Source organism: Hyla sarda, chromosome 1 (assembly GCF_029499605.1).
Source record: "Hyla sarda isolate aHylSar1 chromosome 1, aHylSar1.hap1, whole genome shotgun sequence".
Lineage (NCBI taxonomy): Eukaryota > Metazoa > Chordata > Amphibia > Anura > Hylidae > Hyla > Hyla sarda.
Genome location: NC_079189.1, coordinates 231353229 through 231375821, shown reverse-complemented (window position 1 = coordinate 231375821; position 22593 = coordinate 231353229). Strand labels below are relative to the sequence as shown.

The following is a 22593-nucleotide window of genomic DNA, read 5'->3' as shown; positions in this document are numbered from 1 at the left end:
GTATCTTTGTTGGTTCAGGCTGGGATAATGCCATGTTTTAGAAAACAGCACCACCTACTGGCCTTCATCCTGATTCTTGGTTTTACAAACATTTTGCAATTACTGTGCGAGCATATCCTTTAACTTAGCGTAAAAAGGTCCCATGAGACAAATACTCACTTTTCAACAACTATAAAATAAAAGTAAAGAATGAAGCATTGTATTATTGTGAGATAAGATGAGGAATATCTTATCAAGTATGTGATAGGGAAATTTCATGACGTAAAGTATACTAATAGCCTCCAGTAAAATGTTATTTCAGTGTCTTTTCCTGCACTCCGAATTTAGTAAGATACGTCTTAGAAAACAAACACAAGCTCAGGTGCTGGGCAACGCAAATATACAGACTCTGGATGCAGATGTGGTATTTGTGCAAGAAAAAAATGGTGTTTATTTTTACAGTGTTTTAGTGACGTTGTTGTATTTTTGTACCACATATTATTTTTTAGTAGGTTGCCTATTTAAATGAAGAGAAAAAACATGTATCTTACATGAAGATTATTGTCGACAATGCATAAAAAGAGCCTTCTGTGTGTCCTGGTGCTAGGAAAAAAAAAACTAGGAAAACACTTTTAGGAAATTGTAATATAATAATACAGGCAGAAATAATTCCCTGATAACCCTGTAGTGATTTTAGGAATTTCAGCGAATTTCTGTTAAAATGCTGCAAATTAATGTTGCAATGTTATAAAGTTGGCATGCTTATAGAGAACCTGTCATGTTTCATGTCTTGTATTCCAATAAGTAGGCAGCATGTTATAAAGCTGGAGGAGCCATGAAGTCTAATATATGGTTTGGTGGAAAAGTTCCAGGATAATTTGTGTATATGACTGCTCATTCTGGGCTAAGCAGTCAAGTGGGCGGTCCTACTCTGTGATTGACAGCTCTCTGCATGCACAGTAATACATAGATAGCTGTAAGTCGTGAGCAGGACTGCCCACTTGACTGCTTAATCCAGAATTTTAAAAAGTTAGACAAACCCTTTAATTAGGGTTTGTCTGATATATATATATATATATATATATATATATATATATATGTGCTTTTCTGTCTTAACCACAAAATATTTACATAAAGGGAGAAACCTGTTAGGCAGAGAGAGATGCCCAGCAGACACTTCCCCCTGAAACTGTAACTTTTTAAAACTATGTGAAGAAATAATTAAGACTTTCATAGGGACAAAATGTTAGACTGTGGCCAAAATGAACTTAACAAATTCTCCCATGTGTTTTCCCTGGAAGACCAGAGTTTTTCAAAATAAAATGTAGTGGCAGATTTACTATAATAGATATATAAAAATGCTGGTGTATGTTTGGTGTTTAACCCCTACAGTATTCAGAGGGGTTAGTGCACACCTGGGAGTTCACTCACTACTGAGGGCTCTATAATTCTCAGATACAAAGTCCATATAGAATAAAGATTAGAGATCCAACAAATGGCAAAATTACGGAATATTTAGTTTTACATTATCCATGATTTAAGCATCCGGGCCATGTAGCTCAAAGTTGATCGCAGGCTGAGCATGGTGGTTCTCCACTTCCGCAACTGGCAACGTTTCAGAGGACTCCTCCTCCTTTCTCAAGCCTTTATTTACATCATAAATTGCTAAAACATAATGGCCCAGATTTATCAAAGAATGTTTACGGTAGAGCTATTTTCCCATGTTTATTTAGGTGGTGGGTTTGACTAGCGTGCATCTTATTTATCAAGAAGGTGCAGCAGGATGATGAATTTTGCGCAGCTCTGCTGTAGACGCTTGTGAGGGAGGGAAGTAGACACTTTCTCGGGTCCTGAATTTGGCAGGTTAGGTGTTTTTACTTAATTTCACAGAGCTGCCTGGACATTTTTACTTGCATTTTAGACGCTACAATCAAATTTGATTGAGGTGTCTAAGGGGTTAAAGACGGGCATCACCGTGATCAGTGATGTCTGGCATTAGGGATGGGTCCTGGTGGCAGATAGCCGCCGGGACCACCCAGCTATGACCCACGCTCGGCTCCTGAGCACATGTCATAGAAGGGGAGTGGGACGCTGTCATCCACAAGAGGTTAAAAGTTGAATTGTGGAAGGTAGAAGTGATTCTCACGCCTACTGGTAGGTGGTGTAGCTTTGCACCTAAAAAAGTACCTTTGCGCACAAAATAGCGACTTTTGACAAAAGTCGCAAATAATAAATACATGACCACTGCATGGTCAAAAAGAAAAAGTTCTACGGGTAGGCAAAAAGAGTGAAACTGTCAATATCAAAAGACCCATAAAAGTCTCAAAACATGCTGCTTGAGCCTGAACTGCGCCTAAACATAGACAAAAAAAAATGCTCTAAAAGCCGTGATAAATCTCCCCCAAATATGACCCACATGATGATAGGCATATACGTAAAAAAGCACCAAACACCAGAAAACTACAGATCATACCAAAAAATTAAAATAATCCTCATACAGCCCCGTATATGGAAAAATAAAAATTTTACAGGGGTAAGAATAGTTTAAAACACAAAAATGAAAATGGCCTCATCCTCAAGGCCAAAACCTGCTATGTCCTTAAGGGGTTAAGACACTCCTATGTACCTCAATAGTGTATAGAAAAGGTTGTGTGGCTAAGCACCAAATGTCTTAAAGGGAACCTTTGACATGAAACATGGAGTCATATTTGCAGGCAGCGTATTACAGAGCAGGAGGAGAATGATGTATACTTTCAGGATACTTCACAAGGTATACTCAATGACTGACAGCTCTCTGTGTATCAGAGTGCCTATAAAGATAGCTGTCAATCACTGAGCAGGACCGCCCACTTGACTACTTAGCCCAGAATGAACAGAGATTCATAGTAAATGACAAGTTTTCCTGGAAGTTTTGTTTAGCGAATGCTGCCTGTAGATATGACTATTATGTCTTTTCAACATGACCGGTTACCTTCAGTGAAATGGTCTTGGTCATGATTTTGGTGCAAAAAGCTGGTTCTAACTAAGACACATATGGGGTGGCAAATTCATTTAACAGTGTTTACCACTGTCTTAGTAGTATAGGATCCCGTTTTTGGACATGGGTTGCTATATTTTCTGTGTCAGTATGTTACTGAAATATAGCACACTATTATAAACTGTATACCTTGAGAAGGATTCACCATGGTAAATTTAGGTATCATGATTGTTTTTTACTGCTTAGACTGAAATTTACTTCTCCATATTATTCAACAACGTTATTGTAATATAATATAATGTAAATATTATATGTAATATTTATCCTCTATTAGGTGTTCTTATAGTCCTAACACCTCCTTTTGTTAGAGGATGAGCACCCCAATGAAGCTTACATACAATTACATTATTAACCAGTAGGCACATGGTGTCTCTGAATGAAATACTACGTCTGCTTCTCAGATTCTCTGGTCAGTTTCCACTCCAGACTGAATGTACACACATGCTGTACTTTACTTATATTTTCCACAAAGCTCTGTTTTACAGCTCTCCAGTCTTTCTTAGCATGAGAGTCCGTGTTTCTGCCAGTTTCGCCAGTGTGGGCGCAGCCACAGCCCAAGAAGGGAGCTTAGCAAAATGGATAAAAAAAAAGTGTTTGCTCTTTGTATTGGAATTGTATCCATGGACTTTAACAGTTAAGGAAAATATCATATGTGATGGCTCTTGAAATGATTTCTTCAGAAGTCATAGAAGCTAAACCAGTAAATGGAAAGCCGCTGGCAATTGCTGAGATGGTAGTTTCTGAAATTTAGAAAATAAATGTTACTCTTTTATTGAATGTGTTGACAGCGTAATGAAATGGGTCATTATTTCCAATAAAAGAGGATAATTATTTCAAGATGTAAGAGCATTTATTTAATGACTTTTTCTGCATATCTACTTCTATTAGGATCCATCAAAAATGTCTTTTTACATAGGAAATGTCAGTACAGTATAACCATTTTGGGTATTTTTAATTGACATTTTAATTTCTTGATATAATTTTTTATAACTTCTTGTCTCAAGACACTGTTAGTGTGGTAATTTCTTCTTTTTTTTTCTTTGCTAACATAGTCTAGGATATGCTATTATTATTTTACATCAAGGTTCTTGTGTATGCCTATTTTAGTTATAGAAATATAGAGGATCATCAGCAGAAAAAAACACACATAGACCATCTAAGGGTGGGTTCACACTACTTTTTCTCCCATACGGTAGCGCATACGGCAGGGGGGAGCTAAAACCTTGCGCTCCCGTATGCCTTCGTATGCGCTCCCGTATGTCATTCATTTCAATGAGCCGGCCGGAGTGAAACGTTCGGTCCGGTCGGCTCATTTTTGCGCCGTATGCGCTTTTACAACCGGACCTCAAACCGTGGTTGACCACAGTTTTAGGTCCGGTTGTAAAAGCGCATACGGCGCAAAAATGAGCCGACCGGACCGAACGTTTCACTCCGGCCGGCTCATTGAAATGAATGACATACGGGAGCGCATACGAAGGCATACGGGAGCGCGAGGTTTTAGCTCTCCCCTGCCGTATGCGCTCCCGTATGGGAGAAAACGTAGTGTGAACCCAGCCTAATCTGGACTTATTATTTTATTTTTATCTTAGGATAGATATACTGTATGTTTATCCCAGGGATATTACTGTGGACTTACCACCCCCTTTTGCTGGAAGTTTGTTTCAAGCATCTACCATTATTGCAGTAAAATAATATTTTGTTGCAGACAAAAAAAAAAAAAAATTATCATTTTGCACTCAATGGGGATTTATCAAAACATGTCCTGAATAAAAGTTGCTGAGTTGCCCATAGCAACCAATCAGATTGCTTCTCTCATTTTGCAGAGGCCTTTTCATGAAAATGAAAGAAGAATTGGTGTGATTGGTTGTTATGGGCAACTGGTCAGCTTTTTCCTCTGCACTGGTTTTGATAAATCTCCCCCATTGTCTTGTTTGAAGGTAAACCTAGGGCCCAGTAAGGTCCAGAGTATCCTGGATCGGGTTTTCATTGAAAATATTTTTGTACTTTGCTCCATTCAGCTTAGATGCTTTAATGTAGGAATGGTATTGGGCAGGTAAAGAGAAGTTCCTGATTTTCTCCAGATCTGAAAGAAGTAGGCTCAGAATCTATTTTTAATATGTTTTATTGATTTTACAGTATGCATCACCCCGTGGGGACAACCGGAAAACAGAAACCAAACATCTCACAATTCAGCGTTATATCATGGCATTCACCCTTACACTAAAGCCTCTTATAACCCGTTCCTCTACTAGGCAAACTCGAGTACATGTTTGGGGTTACCCTCCTATGGTCGGACCCCCTCCCCACCCCAAAAAAAGAAAAAGAAAAAAAAAGGGTGGGGGGGGGAGTGGTCCTTCTCTCACTCTCTCCCTTGCTTGCATCTATGAGAGTAGCAACTGGGAAAACTCTGGTGTCTCCATAAAAATTTACCAATTACTCCAAATATGATTGTATGACTCTATTTGACAATGCTCATCTGCCAACCATTCCTCAGCTCTCACAATTTCTGCTCGCTCTGTATATCATTCCTAGGCTCAAAATTTGATCTTGGTTTCATGGGATCAGAGAATCTAGTTTCTCCCAGTCTGATAGTAATTTAGGGGCTTTTTTTGAAACTCCAGGCAGTTTTCATGTGTCTTACAAAGAAGAGGCTTCTTTCCTACTACTCTACCACAAAGCCCAGAATGGTGGAAAGCTGTAGTGATGGTTAGCCTTTTAGCCTTCTCCCATCTGCACACATGATCTTTGGAGCTCAGTCAGAGTGACCATTTGGTTCTTGGTCACTTCTCTTTACAAAGACCCTTCTTCCTCCAATTACTAAGTTTGGTTGGCAAATTGCAGCAGAATGCAGTGGTACAGTGACATAATAATGCAGTTTGTGGACAAAGCCTTATATACACAGGGATGTGTCTGTCCAGTCAACTCAATTTACCACATGTGACTCCAATTAAGGTATAGAAACATCTCAGAAATGGGAGGAGCTCAGAGTTTAATTTGAACTGTCATAGCAAAGGGTCAGAATACTTACATCCATGCAAATTTTAGTTTTATCTTTTTAATACATTTGCTAAAAATGTTATAATTCGGTTTTCACATTCTCATTATCTGGTACTCAGTGCAAAGTGATGGGGAAAAAACATATTTTTTTATTTTTGCAAAAAGGGTCTAAAGACTCTCTGAATGCATTGTATCTATAGAAATTCTTTTTTTTTTTTTTTTTTTTTTTACTACTTATAATCTTAAACTAGTTTCTGAAATAGGCTAACTGGTCTACAGTAACTGCCAGCCCTGAAATATGTCCTTTAAATGCCCTAAAAAAGAGACGAATGTTTGATAACATATCCTCTTTTAAAAGGGTATTTAGTAAGTGGTATTGCCTATACCATGTCATATCTTTCATTATATATGAGTTGCGTAAGAATAAAATGTATAGGAGTATGTTAAATTTTGTGCAAATAACCAAATCTTTTTTTAAATTCTTTTTAGGGGACGCAGATGACATCAGTCACCACATTTTCAATTTGACCTCACTCACATCTTCAGAAAACATACTGTCAGCGACATTTCATTATTATCTTGGGGATATGCTTAACAGCAGCTCAAGATGCCCACACTCTCCGTCATGCCTTCGCAAGGCGCATCAAAAGCAAGAAATACCAATAGGCTTCACAGTGTCTAGTATCATATCACTTGAGAACCAGACAAGAGTGTTGGGCCAATTTTTTATAAATATTTCATCATCCTTCCGTGATATTCCTTCTTGGCAATGGAAGGACATTACTCAAATCCTACGTGATGCCAAGCAGAATGGAGAGACCGTCATTGGAATCAACATGACCATTGATACTTCAACTCAACATCGGAAGCATCTGCTGAGGCATAAGCCTTATATCTTAGTATATGCTAATGACTCAGCCATTTCAGAACCTGATAGTGTTGTTTCCAATTTACATGGACAACACAGTCCTATCGTTCATAAACAACACCATAAATCAGGACTTTTTGAACACAGGAGTCGACGTTCAACCGATATTCTCTTACCACTACAAAACAATGAGCTACCAGGAGCTGAGTACCAGTATAATGAAGATGAAGAGCGCTGGGAGGAGAAAAAGCCCTACAAAACCCTTCATGTTAAGTCAGCAGAGAAAGGAAAAGCCAAGAAGAAATTAAGAAAAAGTGGACGACAAAAAAGCCAAACATTACAGTTTGATGAGCAGACCCTGAAAAAAGCAAGAAGAAAGCAATGGAATGAACCACGAAATTGTGCACGCCGTTACCTTAAAGTAGACTTTGCAGACATCGGTTGGAGTGAATGGATTATTTCCCCTAAATCCTTTGATGCTTATTATTGCTCAGGTGCATGCCAGTTCCCGATGCCAAAGGTATTGTAAATATTTTAATAGTAATTTTACACTGACTTTTATATCAACATATATTTTAACACAGCGCTGGGCAGGAAAGTGCATCTCTTTTTTATGAACTGTACATCTTTTTTTTTTCTATCAATAAAATATTCCAGCTGTTTTATTAGGAAGCCCAATGAAGCCGTAAATAAGTAATATTTTTATGTCTGCTCTATAAGCATAGCTGTTAAAATAGTGAGATTTAAAAACTGAAGGTTTATGTGTAGGAATTTCTTGTACACTGTCCAAACACTAATGCCTCGCTATGTAGAAAAGCATGACCTTTTGTCCGCTTGTGGAGGTTCATGTTCCACATCTTTTTTTGCATTTGTTAATGTCCACATTTCGCACTTTTGCTAAAACCAGACATGCCTTCATTCTTCCTTTCATCAGATGTTTCTAATAGGCAAAGCACATAAGCTTACATCTACTCATTTTTTACACACATACGCATTTACATACACAAAACACATGCACACATATACACACAAATTAGCCAAAACATTAAAACCAGGTAGTAGTTTATCATCTCTTCAGAGTTAATTTGATAACATATGTATATGTTGAGCCCTCATACAGCCCCGTATATAAAAAGTTTTAGGGGTCGGAATAGGGCAATATTAAGCAAACTCATTTTCTTAAAAAGTTAAAAAATATTTTTTTAAATTGGTAAAACAAAACAAAACCAAGATCTTGTATTAAAATGAGTGATGAGATTACAAAGTATAACCCCTCATATGGCCCTGTTGGTGGAAAATTAAAAGAGATTGGCTATTAAAGGGAATCTGACACCAGGATCACCCACATTTACCAGTTTATACCAGGTAATAGTGCAGGGGATCCTGATTAAAACACTTTTTACCTGAAGAAAATCTGTTCAGTGGGTGTTGAGTAATCTTTCTGAGTGGAGGTCACATGTGGCGGCAGACTCTCACGTCATCCAGTCGTGAAAGAGAGGCTGTGATAAATATGCATAAAGGGAGGGGTTTATCTGGCCGGGGGGGGGGGGGGGATAGAAGAAGGATTGCTAGAATCACCAGATTGCTTGACTTTTGTTAAGGGGGTATTCCTGGATTTATTTCTTTAACTTTTAGGCCCATAATGCCAAGTTATAAAACTGTAATACAGAATGCTTCTATTATGTCTGTGCCTTCTTTAGTCCATTTTTCATGCACGGGACCCACACCTGGAAGTGCTGTAGTGCAAGCCCTTTTACTTTACTGTTGTCTTTGACCTTTCCCAGATAATAGAGAAAATATGTCATAAGTCAAATGGTCACTAGATAGTGTGGCTATGCTGCAGTGGGCGGATGGATAGCTGGATGGAAGTAAGGAGGCATGCCAGCATGTGGCATTCAAACATCTAAGCCCTAACTTCTTGACACTTGGCTGAAAGATAAAAGGCAAATAATAATGTTGGCAACCAACATCCGCTCTTAAAAAAAAAAAAAATTTACAGCTTGCTTTATACCCTAACTGATAGCTCTACGAGCTTGATTTTCTCCAGATATGACACCTAAAATTCAGGCCAAAAAGTTCAATCTTGGTTTCATGAGACCAGAAAATCTTGTTTCTTACAGTCTGAGAGTCCTTTAGGTGCTTTTTTGTGCACACTTGAGGAGAGCTTTTATATGTCTTTTACGGAGAAGCACAAAGAAACAGAAACAGAAGCTCTTTCTGGCTGCTCTGCCATAAAACCGAGATTGGTGGAGTGCTGCAGTGATGCCTGATCTTCTGAAAGTTTCTTCCATCTGCACACAGAATATTTAGGCCTTATCCAGAGTTACCATTGGGTTCTTGGTCATTTCTTTAGTCTTCCCAGATTACTAAATTGGTTGAAGCCCAGCTCTACTAAGAGTTCTGGTTGTTTCATACTTCTTACATTTATCAATTATGGTGGGCACTGCATGTATGCCCAATGAACATGCTCTTATAGTGAAGGCAGTCAGTTACGCCAAAGCCCAGTCCAGCATAGACATCCATTCAGACAAGGATCACTTGGCACCCAGTGGTTAATTATTGAAGACTATCTTACTATGCCAAATCTTACTCTCTAGTACAAAAAGTTGTGTATCCCACTTCCACCCAATTTCTCCAGTAGTCACAGCAAGCTTTCCCCACAGTTTCTTAATAGTCGTAGTCACATTAGCCCCAACTTCTTAAGTAGTCATAGCAGTGCACCCACTTCCCTAGTAATCTCAGCAGCTCTACTTCTCTATGAGTTACAGCAAATCACTTTCCAATCATTCTTAGCAGATCTTTTTTATCGGGTTGCTTCTGCTGGAAAATATGAAACTTGATGCTAAAAATAACATCATGTAGCTTTAAAGGGGTTGTCCAGAAATAGAAAACCAGAGCTAATTTTTAACAAAAAACAGTGCCACCCCATCCTGAGATTGTGTGGTTTTACTACTTGTCTCCATTCTCTTCAATGGGACTGAGCTGTAATATTGCATTCAACCTGAGGACATGTGTGGTGCTGCTTTTGGAAGAAAATTGCTCTGGTTTTATATTCCTGGTCAACCCCTTTAACGTGGAACGCCTCAGTTGCTGAATGGGAAGGGCAAGGAGCTGGATTTGCTCAGTAATTTCCTAAGATATAAAAGCCTAATGTGGAGGTTTTTTGGTCTATCCTGTGCTTACCAGTTTTAGCTGATGTGGCATGCATAGAATTTCAGCCATAATAATTTGTATTTCCCAATAGAAATTATTTACTAATGCTGCCTACATTTTCCAAAAAGCCGTTGGCTTTACAGATAAAAGGGAGGGAGTCTCTTCACTGTGGGTCAGCTAATTAGAGAATCTAGCATAGCATAGGTAGGTTGGGGGGTCAGTTCACATTACGTGCGGTTTTGTGCATCGTCTTATTCAAAGTGTGTTTTTTTTTTAAAGTGATGTGAACTATAATTACACTTGAGGTCTTTTATAAAGATTTTAAGGGTATTTTCAGGCTATGTTCAGATGTTGCTTTTTTAGCGCATTTTTGTAGATTTTTTTTTCTGCGGTTTGACTGTGTTTATGCAGCGATTTTCCACACAATTTTTTATGTTTTACTTTGATTTGAATAACAGTAAAATAGCGTAATTGTTCTGTGATTTCAGGAAAATTACGGCAAAAATGTAGCAAAAGCACAATGTAGAAACACATCCTAAGGGGAGGAGTATAACTAATATATATCCTGATCCCATAGATATACCGGGAGCAGCAGTATAAAGATAGAGCTGTATGGGGAGGAGAGCAGTTTGTGAGCTGCCAGGAGGCATCTAATAAGTGATTATGTCATCCTGTAGTTCACAGGAAGTCAGCTGACTTAGGACAGACCACTTCCTTTGACACATTAAACACTGTTTTTCTGTGGGTCAGGCTGGTGAACAAATGACCCAGTTACTAAAATGAAATGTATGGAGCTGTTCGGGAATGAAACAGATGGCATAGTCAGAATAGTGAAGGTGAGTGAGCAAGATATGGGGGGGAAAAGAAAACATGGAGTGCTTCTTCAAGTTATAAGAAAATATATTTACATTTTGGCAGCCTAGGTTATATATATCGAGATTCAAAGTTACTGGTTGGGAAGGAGTTAGGCCAAGTTTGCTCAGGTCACAATAGACGGCTTGTATTATATTCCTTAGTTTAATGCTTCCACAATTAGGTTGCAGTGTTTATATGTGGAATTGAAAGTATGAATTGGCTTCCATTCTCATGTGTGACATGGGGTTGGGCGGAATTGGATACAGCATATGTTTCCAAAATGTAATATCAAGTTCAATAATTTACAAGCAGGGAAATTCTGGATGCATTTGTTACACTTTTTGTAAGTTCAAGTAAGTTGGTCCACCTGTATCTTGTGGAATTCCCGGGCCTCTAACAGATTGGGCTCAGCGCCCAAAGGTTAATTCTTGCTGGTTGACATTGATAGCCTATCACATTCCTCCTTCAGGCTGGAAACCTAGTCAACAGGAAAAATAACAGCATATGTGCTTGTCTGACAGTTTTACTGTATAAGTAGGATTATTGGTAGTGATTGAACATATTTTAACCCATGTAGAACACAAATCTAATGCTACTAATATGTTTAAGATAAGAAAACCCATGCACAGGGCAGAACTATGTGTAGAGCCTGTAAAGTGGCACAAAAGTTCCCTACAAGTACCACCTCCTAAGAGTATGTGTACCACCACCTGAAGTTTTGATGTAGCACTGTATTATGGGTATACACAAATAAACCTCTATTCTCTTCCAATGCTCTTGCGCTACCTCCGGTGTTCTGCTTTGATGCGATCCTCTTCCTGCTTCCTGTGCTCGATAAATCCTCCTGCAGCTCAGTGAATCGGTGATGTCCCGCCTTGGCCAGTTATTGGGCCTGGGTCTTTTTCCTGGTGCCCCCACCAGGGGGCACCAGCCAATCAAGGGCCAAGGTGGGACATAACTGTGGTAATCGGTTCGCTGAGCTGTAGCGTGACTTATTAGGCTTTATATGCTCAATACGTAATACTGCAGCTCTGGATGGGAATCGCATCGGGGTCTGGAGCAGGACAGTGGAGGCACCACGGGAGTGCAAGAGGTGAGTAGAGGTTTATTTTGACTGTATTGCAGAAGATAACCCCAGACAACCACCAACAACAAAGGATAACCAGTAGCACAAATTGCCGAGTAATTTAAAGCTTGCTATGATGGAAAATAATGTGCATCACAGCTTGCTGAGTAGCCATCACAGTGCCTACAATGTGCAAGTAAGCATCAGAACTGGGTCATGGAGCAATAAAAGAAGTTGGCCTGGTCTGATACATCATGTTTGTCATGTGAATGTCTTTGAGTGTCATTTACATGGAAAGAGATGACAGTAGGATGGACTATGAGAAAAAGGCAAGCTGGCAGTGGCAGTGCTCTTCACAATGTTCTGCCTGAGAAAGGGAGGGGTTAATCTACCACCACCTCTTTCTAGCCCTGCTGTAATAATACAGCAGGCTAAAATAAGTACCCTAATGACCCCTGTAAAAAGTTATATCAGTGGTCTTTAAAAGGTTAAAGAGGTTATCTACCTTTTAGGGTACATTCACACATACAGGATCCTGCGCAGATTTGATGCACAGGATTTGTAACTGCAGATTAGAAGCTGTGCTCAGTCATTTAGTTTACATTGAAATTTGCAGCAGAAAATTCTGTGCATCAAATCTGCGTACATGTGATCATAACAGAAATTTAGGTGCACTACTGTGGTAGATGTATACAAGGACATTGGCTATCCCTCAACCCTGATGTTAAAATTGAGACATTCGCCAGTGTATCCTTATATGAAGGACACACCAGAGCACGCACACCAACGCCAAGGTTTCTCAAATGGCACGGGACCTAACGCTAACCTACCTGTGCGTAATAAGCAAAAACCAGGGACCAGTGGGCAATTACAGCAGCATTAGGCCGACATGCAGCCTGCTCCCAGTTCCCTCCAGTGTGACTTAGCACACATACAATGGAAGGGGGGAGAGAGGCTACAAGCCCCACCCAAGTTGGCTGATATAGGTGCATGGCCTCACAAGTGCAACCTTAATGCTGCCTGGAAAATGTTCAAGGCGCATTAACATATGGAGTTTACACACCTCCAAGTCAGCCTAATGCTGCTGTAATTGCCCACTGGCCCCTGGTTTTTGCATATTACGCACAGGTAGATTACACTGGCGAATGTCTCAATTTTAACATCAGTGTTGAGGGATAGCCAATGTCATTGTATACATCTACCACAGTAGTGCACCTAAATTTCTGTATTGCATTATTCCAATTGTTACATATCCACACTGTTTATCTGGTGTAGGATTCTATTGTGGCACTTGTAGTCCGCTGCAGGCATCCTCCATTGTATGCATTTTTATGCTGGGGATCGCCCCTAGCAACGGACTACAAGGGCAGGATCTGCTCCCCCAGTATAAATGCACAACTGCATTTGGGGTTGAGCACCTCCAGCCATTTGAGACCACGTTTTTTGTTGTTGTTTACATGTGAACATACCCTTAAAAATCTTTTTTTAGTAAGAGGCTTAAGAAGATGCTTAATTATATGAGGTGGATAACTAAAAGTGTCATTACCAAGTAGTGAATGGATATATGAGTATAATGGTCTTATTGAAGCCTGCCACCCTTGCTGGAGTGGCCTGCAGGGCTAATGTAAGTTTCAGATTAGATTCCTTTGAGCTACCCACCTGACGCAGTCTACCAATTACTTCGTATACACAGTCATAGAATTGAAATGAAAGCCGCACTCACCCAGTTCCATGTGAAGATAAAAATGGCACCTTTATTTTCATGGATTTTCCACAAGGATGGCAGATAGAGGAGTGGATGGAGGTTAAACAGGCAACATGTTTCATGCCGTAAATCACTTAAAACGCTTTCTCAAATGCAGGTGTGGCTTGAGAAAGCGTTTTACATCGTAAAACATGTTGCCTGTTTAACCTCGGTCCACTCCTCTATCTGCCATCCTCGTGGAAAATCCCTGAAAATAAAGTTACCATTTTTTCTTCTTCTCACAGAACTGGGTGAGTGCAGCTTTCATTTCAATTCTATGACTGTGGATACTATGTGCCAGCACACCCTATGTGTTTTCTGCAGAGCTACAGCTGTTTTAATCCCAGAATGGTGCCACCGATCTCTCCTATTTTATTCTACCAATTACTGTGTTATTGCTCACTTTATGGTAAACGTTTAGCAAAATTGAAAATATCTGAAATAGATTATTGCTGTACAAAAGTTTGGGACTTGGCATAAATCATTGATCAACATTTTAAAATTGTTGAACAAGAAGATGAGAGTATTTAGGGCATGGTTACCCTTAAACATGTCCTTTTGTCTTATTTTTGTCTTATTTTAGGATTAGAGCCCATTATATTAAGTTCCATAAATTCACACAGTACTCCGCTGGCAAAAAAAAAATTTCAGAAAGTTAAACATATTTGTAAATTACTTCTATTTAAAAATCTTAACCCTTTAAGTACTTATCAGCTGCTGTATACTACAGAGGAAGTTCTTTTCTTTTTGAACTTCCTTTCAGTCTGACCACACTGCTCTCTGCTGACACTTCTGTCCATTTTAGAAACTGTCCAGAGTAGGACTAAATCCCCATAGAAAACCTCTCCTGCTCTGGATAGTTCCTGACATAGACAGGGGTGTCAGCAGAGAGCATTTGTGGTCAAACAGAAAGGAAGTTCAAAAACAGCAGCTGATAAGTACTGGAAGAATTAAGATTTTTTAATAGAAGTAATTTACAAATATGTTTAAAGTGTAGCCCCCACCATCCTATTTTTATTTTTTTTGCTAGCCCGTTCCCCCCCCCGCTACGGCACTAGCCCGTTCCCTCCTCCCCCCCCCTGCCCTGCATACCCCGTTCCCTCATTACACTTGCAGTTACTGCAGAGTCCGGCAGCGGGCGTGCAGGGACAGCGGCGGCAACGAGGCGGCAGCGGCGATGTGCGGGAGGAGTGGCCTCCCAGCCAGTGGCTGGGGAGCCAATGCGCTCGCTCCCGCCTGTCTGATTGACAGGCAGGGAGCGAGTGCAGCCTAACTGAAAAAGGACTGATTGCCACTCCAAAATCAGTCCTTTTTCAGTGGCCGGTTTTAAATTGAAAATTAAACCTTTTTAATGAATAAAATAATAATAAAAGTATATTAGAGATATGTTGTAGTACATACGTACTACAACATATCAAAAAATAAACTTGGTGACAGTGCCCATTTAACTTTCTGGCACCAGTTGATTTAAAAAAAAAAAATTTTTTCCAGTGGAGTACCCCTTTAAAGATCACCAGGAATGTCTACTGGCTACTGTAAAATACAACTTGAAATACAATGTAAGTTCAACTGTATAAGTTAAATATGTCCATTGGGACTTTCAAAACATCTGGACTTTTGAGTGAGCTCAACCCCAATGAAGCCGTATACACAGACATTCATCTTTTATTAGTGTCACTTGTAACATTATACTGTGTGCAGCTCCAGGTTTGTGGAGCTTTGTTGTAGGTCCCACCTCGCAGTTTTTACAACATAGCAGTAACTTTGATTGTGTTCAATGACTTTGGCATAAAATGGTTTATTTACAGAATCCATACAATCATTTTATGGAGAAGCCAGATACATAGAAATTAATGTATTTATGTAAATGGATGAACACCCCCTCACATGAAGTCACAGGTTATAGTAAGGAGACCATACTGACACAGAAGATATATATATATATATATATATATATATATATATATATATATATATAAGTTTATGCACTTTCTTAGCCACACAAACCAGTGATTATCAGACCGCTGTCCTTTTTTTCTGGCAGTGTTTGATCAATTTATTGAGAAAGGGCCATTCACTTCTCCATATAAATGGAGAAAAGCCACATCGCCTTTCCATGCAACACAAAGGCTCCATCAGTCAGCAGAAAATTGTCTTAATCACTTCATGTATATCTGTCCTTGGATTCTTCAAGCCAGACATAATGTCCCACCAATTACCCAAAGACCCCACCCTTAGAGCCACATCTATCTACATATAAGAATCACCAATCTGATGCGTTCTGTGCAAAGTACTGTGTTAACCATGTCTGTATTGGTAATATCCTATCAAGACTACTCAATATGTTGCATTGGTCCGAGTTTCAGACATTCAATTTAAGCAGCTTCACTACAAAATATCAATAAACTAAGTCCAGAATGTAATCTCAGGCAAAACCGGCCACTCACCATTTCACGTCTTCAAAGATACTTAATTTCTTCTTATACTCACAAGTACATGTTAGGGGGAGGGACAGGACACCTGAAGTGTCAGTTTTTCGAAAAAAAAAAGTTATATATGCCAAGTGGAAACTCAGCCTTATAGCAATTTCTTGCAACGTCATCTGGCTGGCCTTCCATCTTGCAGTTTTTTGGAAAACTGCCACGGCCACTTTTAAATCATACCCGTCAGATCCAATAAAAAAACTTAAAAAATAAAATATATTACTCAGTACCTAATCCTGACAATGTACATCTAATTTTTTTGTGTCTAGCACCTTTATTTTTATTTTTTTATTACACTTTTAATTTAGCTCGCTAGTCTGAATTCCTCTCAAAGTGAGGGGGTGTGGCCTCACTGTGCAGGTCTCCGCCCCCTCCCTCAGTATGCTGTCTGCTCACATCTCCCCTAGCATTAGCAAAACTACAACTCCCAGCTTGTCCTCACTGACAGTAGCGGGACACAAGCTGACATTGGGAGGATTTTTCCTCCAGCTGTGAGCCTTGCGCTCACAGCTGTCAATCAAGGAAGTGTGTCCATGACGTAGGTGATGACTCATGGACACAACAGGATTAGTATGTGTCCAAGCAGGCAGGGGGGGGGGGGGCATTTGTTTGACTGGCTTTTTCAGTATGAAATACTGAAAATTTTCCAATGAAAGCAATTGCAAAACCTATTGGTTTTGCATGCTTTACAACATATCAAAAGTTTTTGTATCTGACAGTGCCCATTTAAGCCAAAGACAGAAGTAGATCCAGAGAGATCTTTTATATTTCCCATTCCTTTTGGATCCACTTCTGGCTTTGGTTCAAAAACTGCAGTGGCAGTATTACAAAAAGACTGGCAAGTGGAATTGCAGCTTTAAAGGGAAAATCCAGTGGAACAAGTAGAAAACAAACATTTTCAAATCAACTGGTGCCAGAAAGTTAAACAGATTTGTAAATTAATAGTAAAAAAGAAATAACAGTGGCACCGATACCTTAAGCCTCCTAAGACCACGAGATGGAGACGGCGTCCCGCTAGTCTGGAAATCCACCCTGGCAGCGGAGGTGCTAGGAAAATAAAGACCGTAGTCACCAAATAGTAGTAAATAAAGAACAAAAGTGCCCTGCAGTGAGTGCAGGGCACTTTTGTTCTTTATTTACTAAGATTTGTAAATTACTTCTATTTAAAAATCCTCATCCTTCTAGCAGTTATTAGCTTTTATATAAAACAGAGAAATTTGTGAATTTCTTTTCTGTCTGACAACAGTGCTCTCTGCTGACACCTCTGTCCATGTTAGAAACTGTCCAGATTAGAAGCAAATCCCCATAGAAAACCTCCACTGCTGTAGACAGTTCCTGATACTGACAGAAGTGTTAGCAGAGAGCACTGTGGTCAGGCTAAAAATAACTTCACAAATTTCTCTGTAGTATACAGCAGCTGATAAGTACTAGAAGGGTTAAGATTTTTAAATAGAAGTCAGTTACAAATCTGTAACTTTCTGGCACCAGTTGATTTGAAAACATTTTTTTTCCATCAGAGTTCCCCTTTAAGCAAATACAGTGTATGCAAGGTGTCATTCCCATAGCTGGTATCTCATAACACTTCTGGTAGTTTAGTGCAGTATTTCAACCTTTTTTTCAGGTCAGATAGATGAAAATGTAACCCATAAGATAAAAGTCGGATTTAAAAAGAGTAAAATGTTCACTTGACTAACAAGATGGCCCTGACTTTTTGTTTAGCTATTTTATATTGTAGACTGCAAAAATTAAAATGTCTCTTTTTTTCCAACAGTCTTTAAAGCCCTCAAATCATGCCACTATCCAGAGTATTGTGCGAGCTGTTGGAGTGGTTCCCGGTATCCCAGAACCCTGTTGTGTCCCGGAGAAGATGTCTTCTCTCAGCATTCTCTTTTTTGATGAAAACAAAAATGTTGTCCTCAAAGTATATCCCAACATGACAGTGGAGTCCTGTGCCTGCAGATAACATCTCAAACCTTCACGAGCGTCCAAAGCAATCTTCATTTTTGCACTTTCAAAATACCATTTCCTAAAATAATTCAAGTCTACCAGGGACAGCAATGGAGAACAATCTAGATTGTAGATGCTGGTGATGGACCTCTTGACCTCTGCTACATGCAAGTCATACTGGACAGATGAAAACCATAGTAAAAACTGGCATGTAGAACACATGAGATAAGCACCTGTCGAATATAAGTTCTGCAAAAAGAAGGAGTCCTTATGACTTTTCCAAAGACACATTTATTTTTTTACCGGGAAAAAAAAACCTCAAAATATATACAGATGAAGCTTTAAAGTGCCTTCAGACTCTGAACATTCACTGGGCTATGATGTTCTTTTTATATAGAAATATTATATATATAGTCGTAGTCCATACATTTTGTGTGTCTGTTACACGTATCTGTTACCAGAACAGGAAGTGAGAGAGTTGCCCCTCGGAAGCTTTGAAGGAGTATCGCAAGTTCTTCACTGCATGATAGCAAGTGTAAATAATTTCAGGACATCCATTATTGAAAGGGTTTTTTTGACAAGTTTGTGTAACATAATTGGAAACCTTGATTTTTCTATTTTTTTTTTTTTTTTTAACCAGCACTTTTTTAATAGTGTAAACAATTGGTATAACGGACATGATGAAAACATTTGTAAAAGAAATCCATATTTAATTTTGTTATATTGTAACACACAAAATAAATCCGCCTGCTGCTTCTGTACAAGAATGCAGAATTTATCTACCATAGATATGTTGTTTCCCGTTTCTTGTTAGACCACTATGTGTCAAGAATAAGCTAGTTACATTCCTTTTACTAAAGTGATACTCTGTAACATAAAGCACTATGGATCTGTAAAGTTCAGAGACATTGTAGTGCAACTATTAAAGAGTATTTCTGGTTAGATGCTACTCGCCATATCTCCAGGCAGAAGTTATCCAGGAATCGAAAACAGCTTTTTTTTCTTCCAAAAATAGCTCCCTTTCTGTCTCCAGGTTGGGTGTGGTATTACAACTTGGCTCCATTCACTTCAATGAAACTGAGCTGCAGAACCACAACCAACCTGGAGACAGATGGAACAGTTTTTGAAAGAAAAAAGCTCTGTTCTTCGATTGGATAACCCCTTTAAAAAGTGAAGACAAAGTAAGGAGACCAGGTGGTCTTGTTGCCTACACAACTGTATGACCCCAAAGCTCCTTTGCTCCTTTCCCATGTCTAGTGGTTGTCTCGGCTATATAGTCAGCAGCATACCACGTGATTCCCTTTAAGTAAATAAAGCAAGTTTTATTTGCCTGTATTGCTGCTTTGTCCGGAGTATCTCTTTAATGCTAAATTCATGCCACATTTTTTTTATATACTGCAGTTTTGGTATAAGTCAGTTTAATGCATCCAAAACTTACTTTAAGCTTCAAAAATGTATTTGTAAAGAAAAGTATACTTTTTTTTTGTTCACAAATGTATCCTGATGTTTCAAGCAAATGTGGTGGTGTGAACATTGTCTAGAAGTTTTAGGGAAAAGACAGTTATTTTAATTTGATTTTTTACAGGGTAACTATTGATTACTGTATGTGCAATGATACAGTGTATTCCATACTTTCTTTAGTAAAATCTACTGTAGGCTAAAGGTTACACTGACCGTCTTCAGTCTGCTACTCATTGTTTAAGCAAAGTTAAAGTGTACCAACACTCTCTTAAGCCATTCAGTTGTTGCAAAAAGTACTGCCAAATCATATATATATATATATATATATATATATATATATATATATCTAGTATGAGGTACGGAACACTAAAATAATAGCTTATTTTATCTAGCTATGATACATTTCACATATTCTTCATCCTAACTTTCAATACTGATTTGGCTGTATTCACATCTGCATCAGAAGTTAGGAGCTTCCATTGCAGATAGAATAATGCAGAATGCAATGCTGTTTTGTCCAATAAAATTACGGACACCATAACAGAAACCCGACCATTGGGCACCATTGGGTAAGATTTCTACCTTCACCATTACTTGTTTATATATGACCTTATAGTCTTCAAATCCCATGCACAATTGTAAAGACAGCTGAAGAAAAGCTCTTAGGCTCTACGTATAAATTTACCTCTAATGAAAGGCTGCAACGCATGTCAATGTATAGGCATACAGTGGCTTTCATTACACATAGGCTCCCTTGGTAAATAAAACTTATACTGCATGATATCCATCTTTTGGAAGATGCTTTTTTACACAGTTGATGTCTAGTGGTCTGGCAGATGCCAGAAGGACATATTTTGGCATTCACTGTATGAATGAGGCCCTGTGGATCTTGGCGTATACATACAGGACTGAGTGTGAATATTGTTTTAACTAACCTCTTATTTTATGTTCAGCTGCAGTACTTCATGTGCAGCCAATACTGCGCACACAATCAATATCTTCAATCCAATAGAATATATTTGGGGAAATGATTGCATATATCTACAAATGGATAGAAAAGGAGGGCATCCTAAGGATGAAAAACCCCACTGAAAGTACCATGTTTTATTTAATGCTGCCTGGTGTCCTTTGCTCTCATTGTACTAGAAGACATAGGTCATTTTATTAATCAAGTGTTCAATACCTACAGTCAAGGCTGTAAATCTTAGCACCCCTGAAATTTTTCTAGAAAATGAAGTATTTTGCACAGAAAAGGATTGCAGTAACACATGTTTTGCTATACACATGTTTATTCCCTTTGTGTGTATTAGAACTAAACCAAAAAAGGGAGGAAAAAAAGCTAATTGGAAATGATGTCACACCAAACTCCAAAAATGGTCTGGACAAAATTATTGGCACCCTTAACTTAATATTTGGTTGCACACCCTTTTGAAAAAATAACTGAAATCAGTCGCTTCCTATAACCATCAATAAGCTTCTTACACCTCTCAGCCGGAATGTTGGACCACTCTTCCTTTGCAAACTGCTCCAGGTCTCTCTTATTGGAAGGGCACCTTTTCCCAACCGCAATTTTAAGATCTCTCCACAGGTGTTTAATGGGATTTAGATCTGGACTCATTGCGGGCTACTTCAGAACTCTCCAGCGCTTTGTTGCCATCATTATCTGGGTGTTTTTTGACATATGTTTGGGGTCATTGTCCTGCTGGAAGACCCAAGATATTGGACGCAAACCCAGCTTTCTGTCACTGGGCTGTACAGTGCAATCCAAAAGCTGTTGGTAATCCGCAGATTTCATGATACCATGCACACATTCAAGGCACCCAGTGCCAGAGGCAGCAAAGCAACCCCAAAACATCATTGAACCTCCAACATATTTCACTGTAGGTACTGCGATCTTTTCTTTGTAGGCCTCATTCTGTTTTCGGAAAACAGTAGAATTATGTGCTTTACCAAAAAGCTCTATCTTGGTCTTATCTGTCCACATTACATTTTCCAATTTCAGCAAAATGTAGTCTTGCTTTTTATGGCTCTGTGTCAGCCAAGGGGTCCTCCTAGGTCTCCTGCCATAGCGCTTCATTTAATTTAAATGTCGACGGATAGTTTGCGCTGACACTGATTATCCCTGAGCCTGCAGAACAGCTTGAATATCTTTGGAACTTGTTTGGGGCTACTTATCCACCATCCAGACTATCCTGCATTGACACCTTTCATCAATTTTTCTCTTCCGTCCATGTCCAGGGAGATTAGCTACAGTGCCATGGGTTGCAAACTTCTTGATAATGTTGCGCACTGTGGACAAAGGCAAATCTAGATCTCTGGAGATGGACTTGTAACCTTGAGATTGTTGATATTTTTCCACAATTTTGGTTCTCAAGTCCTCAGACACTTCTTTTCTCCTCTTTCTGTCGTCCATGCTTAGTGTGGCACACACAGACACAGAATGGAAAGTGAACTTTTCTCAGGTGTGATTTTTATATTGCCCAAACCTGTTACTTGCCCCAGGTGAGTCTAAAGGAGCATCACATGCTTGAAACAATCTTATTTTTCCACAATTTTGAAAGGGGGCCAATAATTTTGTCCAGCCCATTTTTGGAGTTTGGTGTGACATTATGTCCAATATGCTTTTTTTTTCCCTCCCTTTTTTGGTTTAGTTCCCATACACACAAAGGGAATAAACATTTGTATAACAAAACATGTGTTACTGCAATCCTTTTCTGTGAGAAATACTTCATTTTCTAGAAAAAATTCAGGGGTGCTAATATTTACGGCCATGACTGTAAATTATAATTTTCACAGTATGTCTATATGACATGTTTTCTGTTATAATGAAGGTAGGATATGAAAGTAGGATATGTTATGTATGTCAGCACCATCGCAAATAAAAAAAAGTTCCACTGGAGACATGAGTAATCTCTTGTGGATTCCAAGTTGTACAACATTTATTTAACCAAGGTAAATGCTAAAAAATAGCAGAACATATGTCCAACTATTCACAGTGCAGTT

At 39.0% G+C, this 22593-nt stretch overlaps 1 protein-coding gene across 1 annotated transcript in view; it reads left to right on the top strand.

The window, feature by feature from the left end:
• The window catches only part of BMP3 (bone morphogenetic protein 3), a 64169-nt gene extending 43340 nt beyond the window's left edge, over positions 1–20829 (top strand). Inside the window, exons 2-3 of the mRNA XM_056568942.1 lie at positions 6503–7401; positions 17954–20829. Of these exons, the coding sequence (XP_056424917.1) occupies positions 6503–7401; positions 17954–18145 (1091 nt within the window). The 3' untranslated portion in view covers positions 18146–20829. The remainder of the gene's footprint in view (positions 1–6502; positions 7402–17953) is intronic.
• The last annotated feature ends 1764 nt before the right edge of the window (positions 20830–22593 follow it).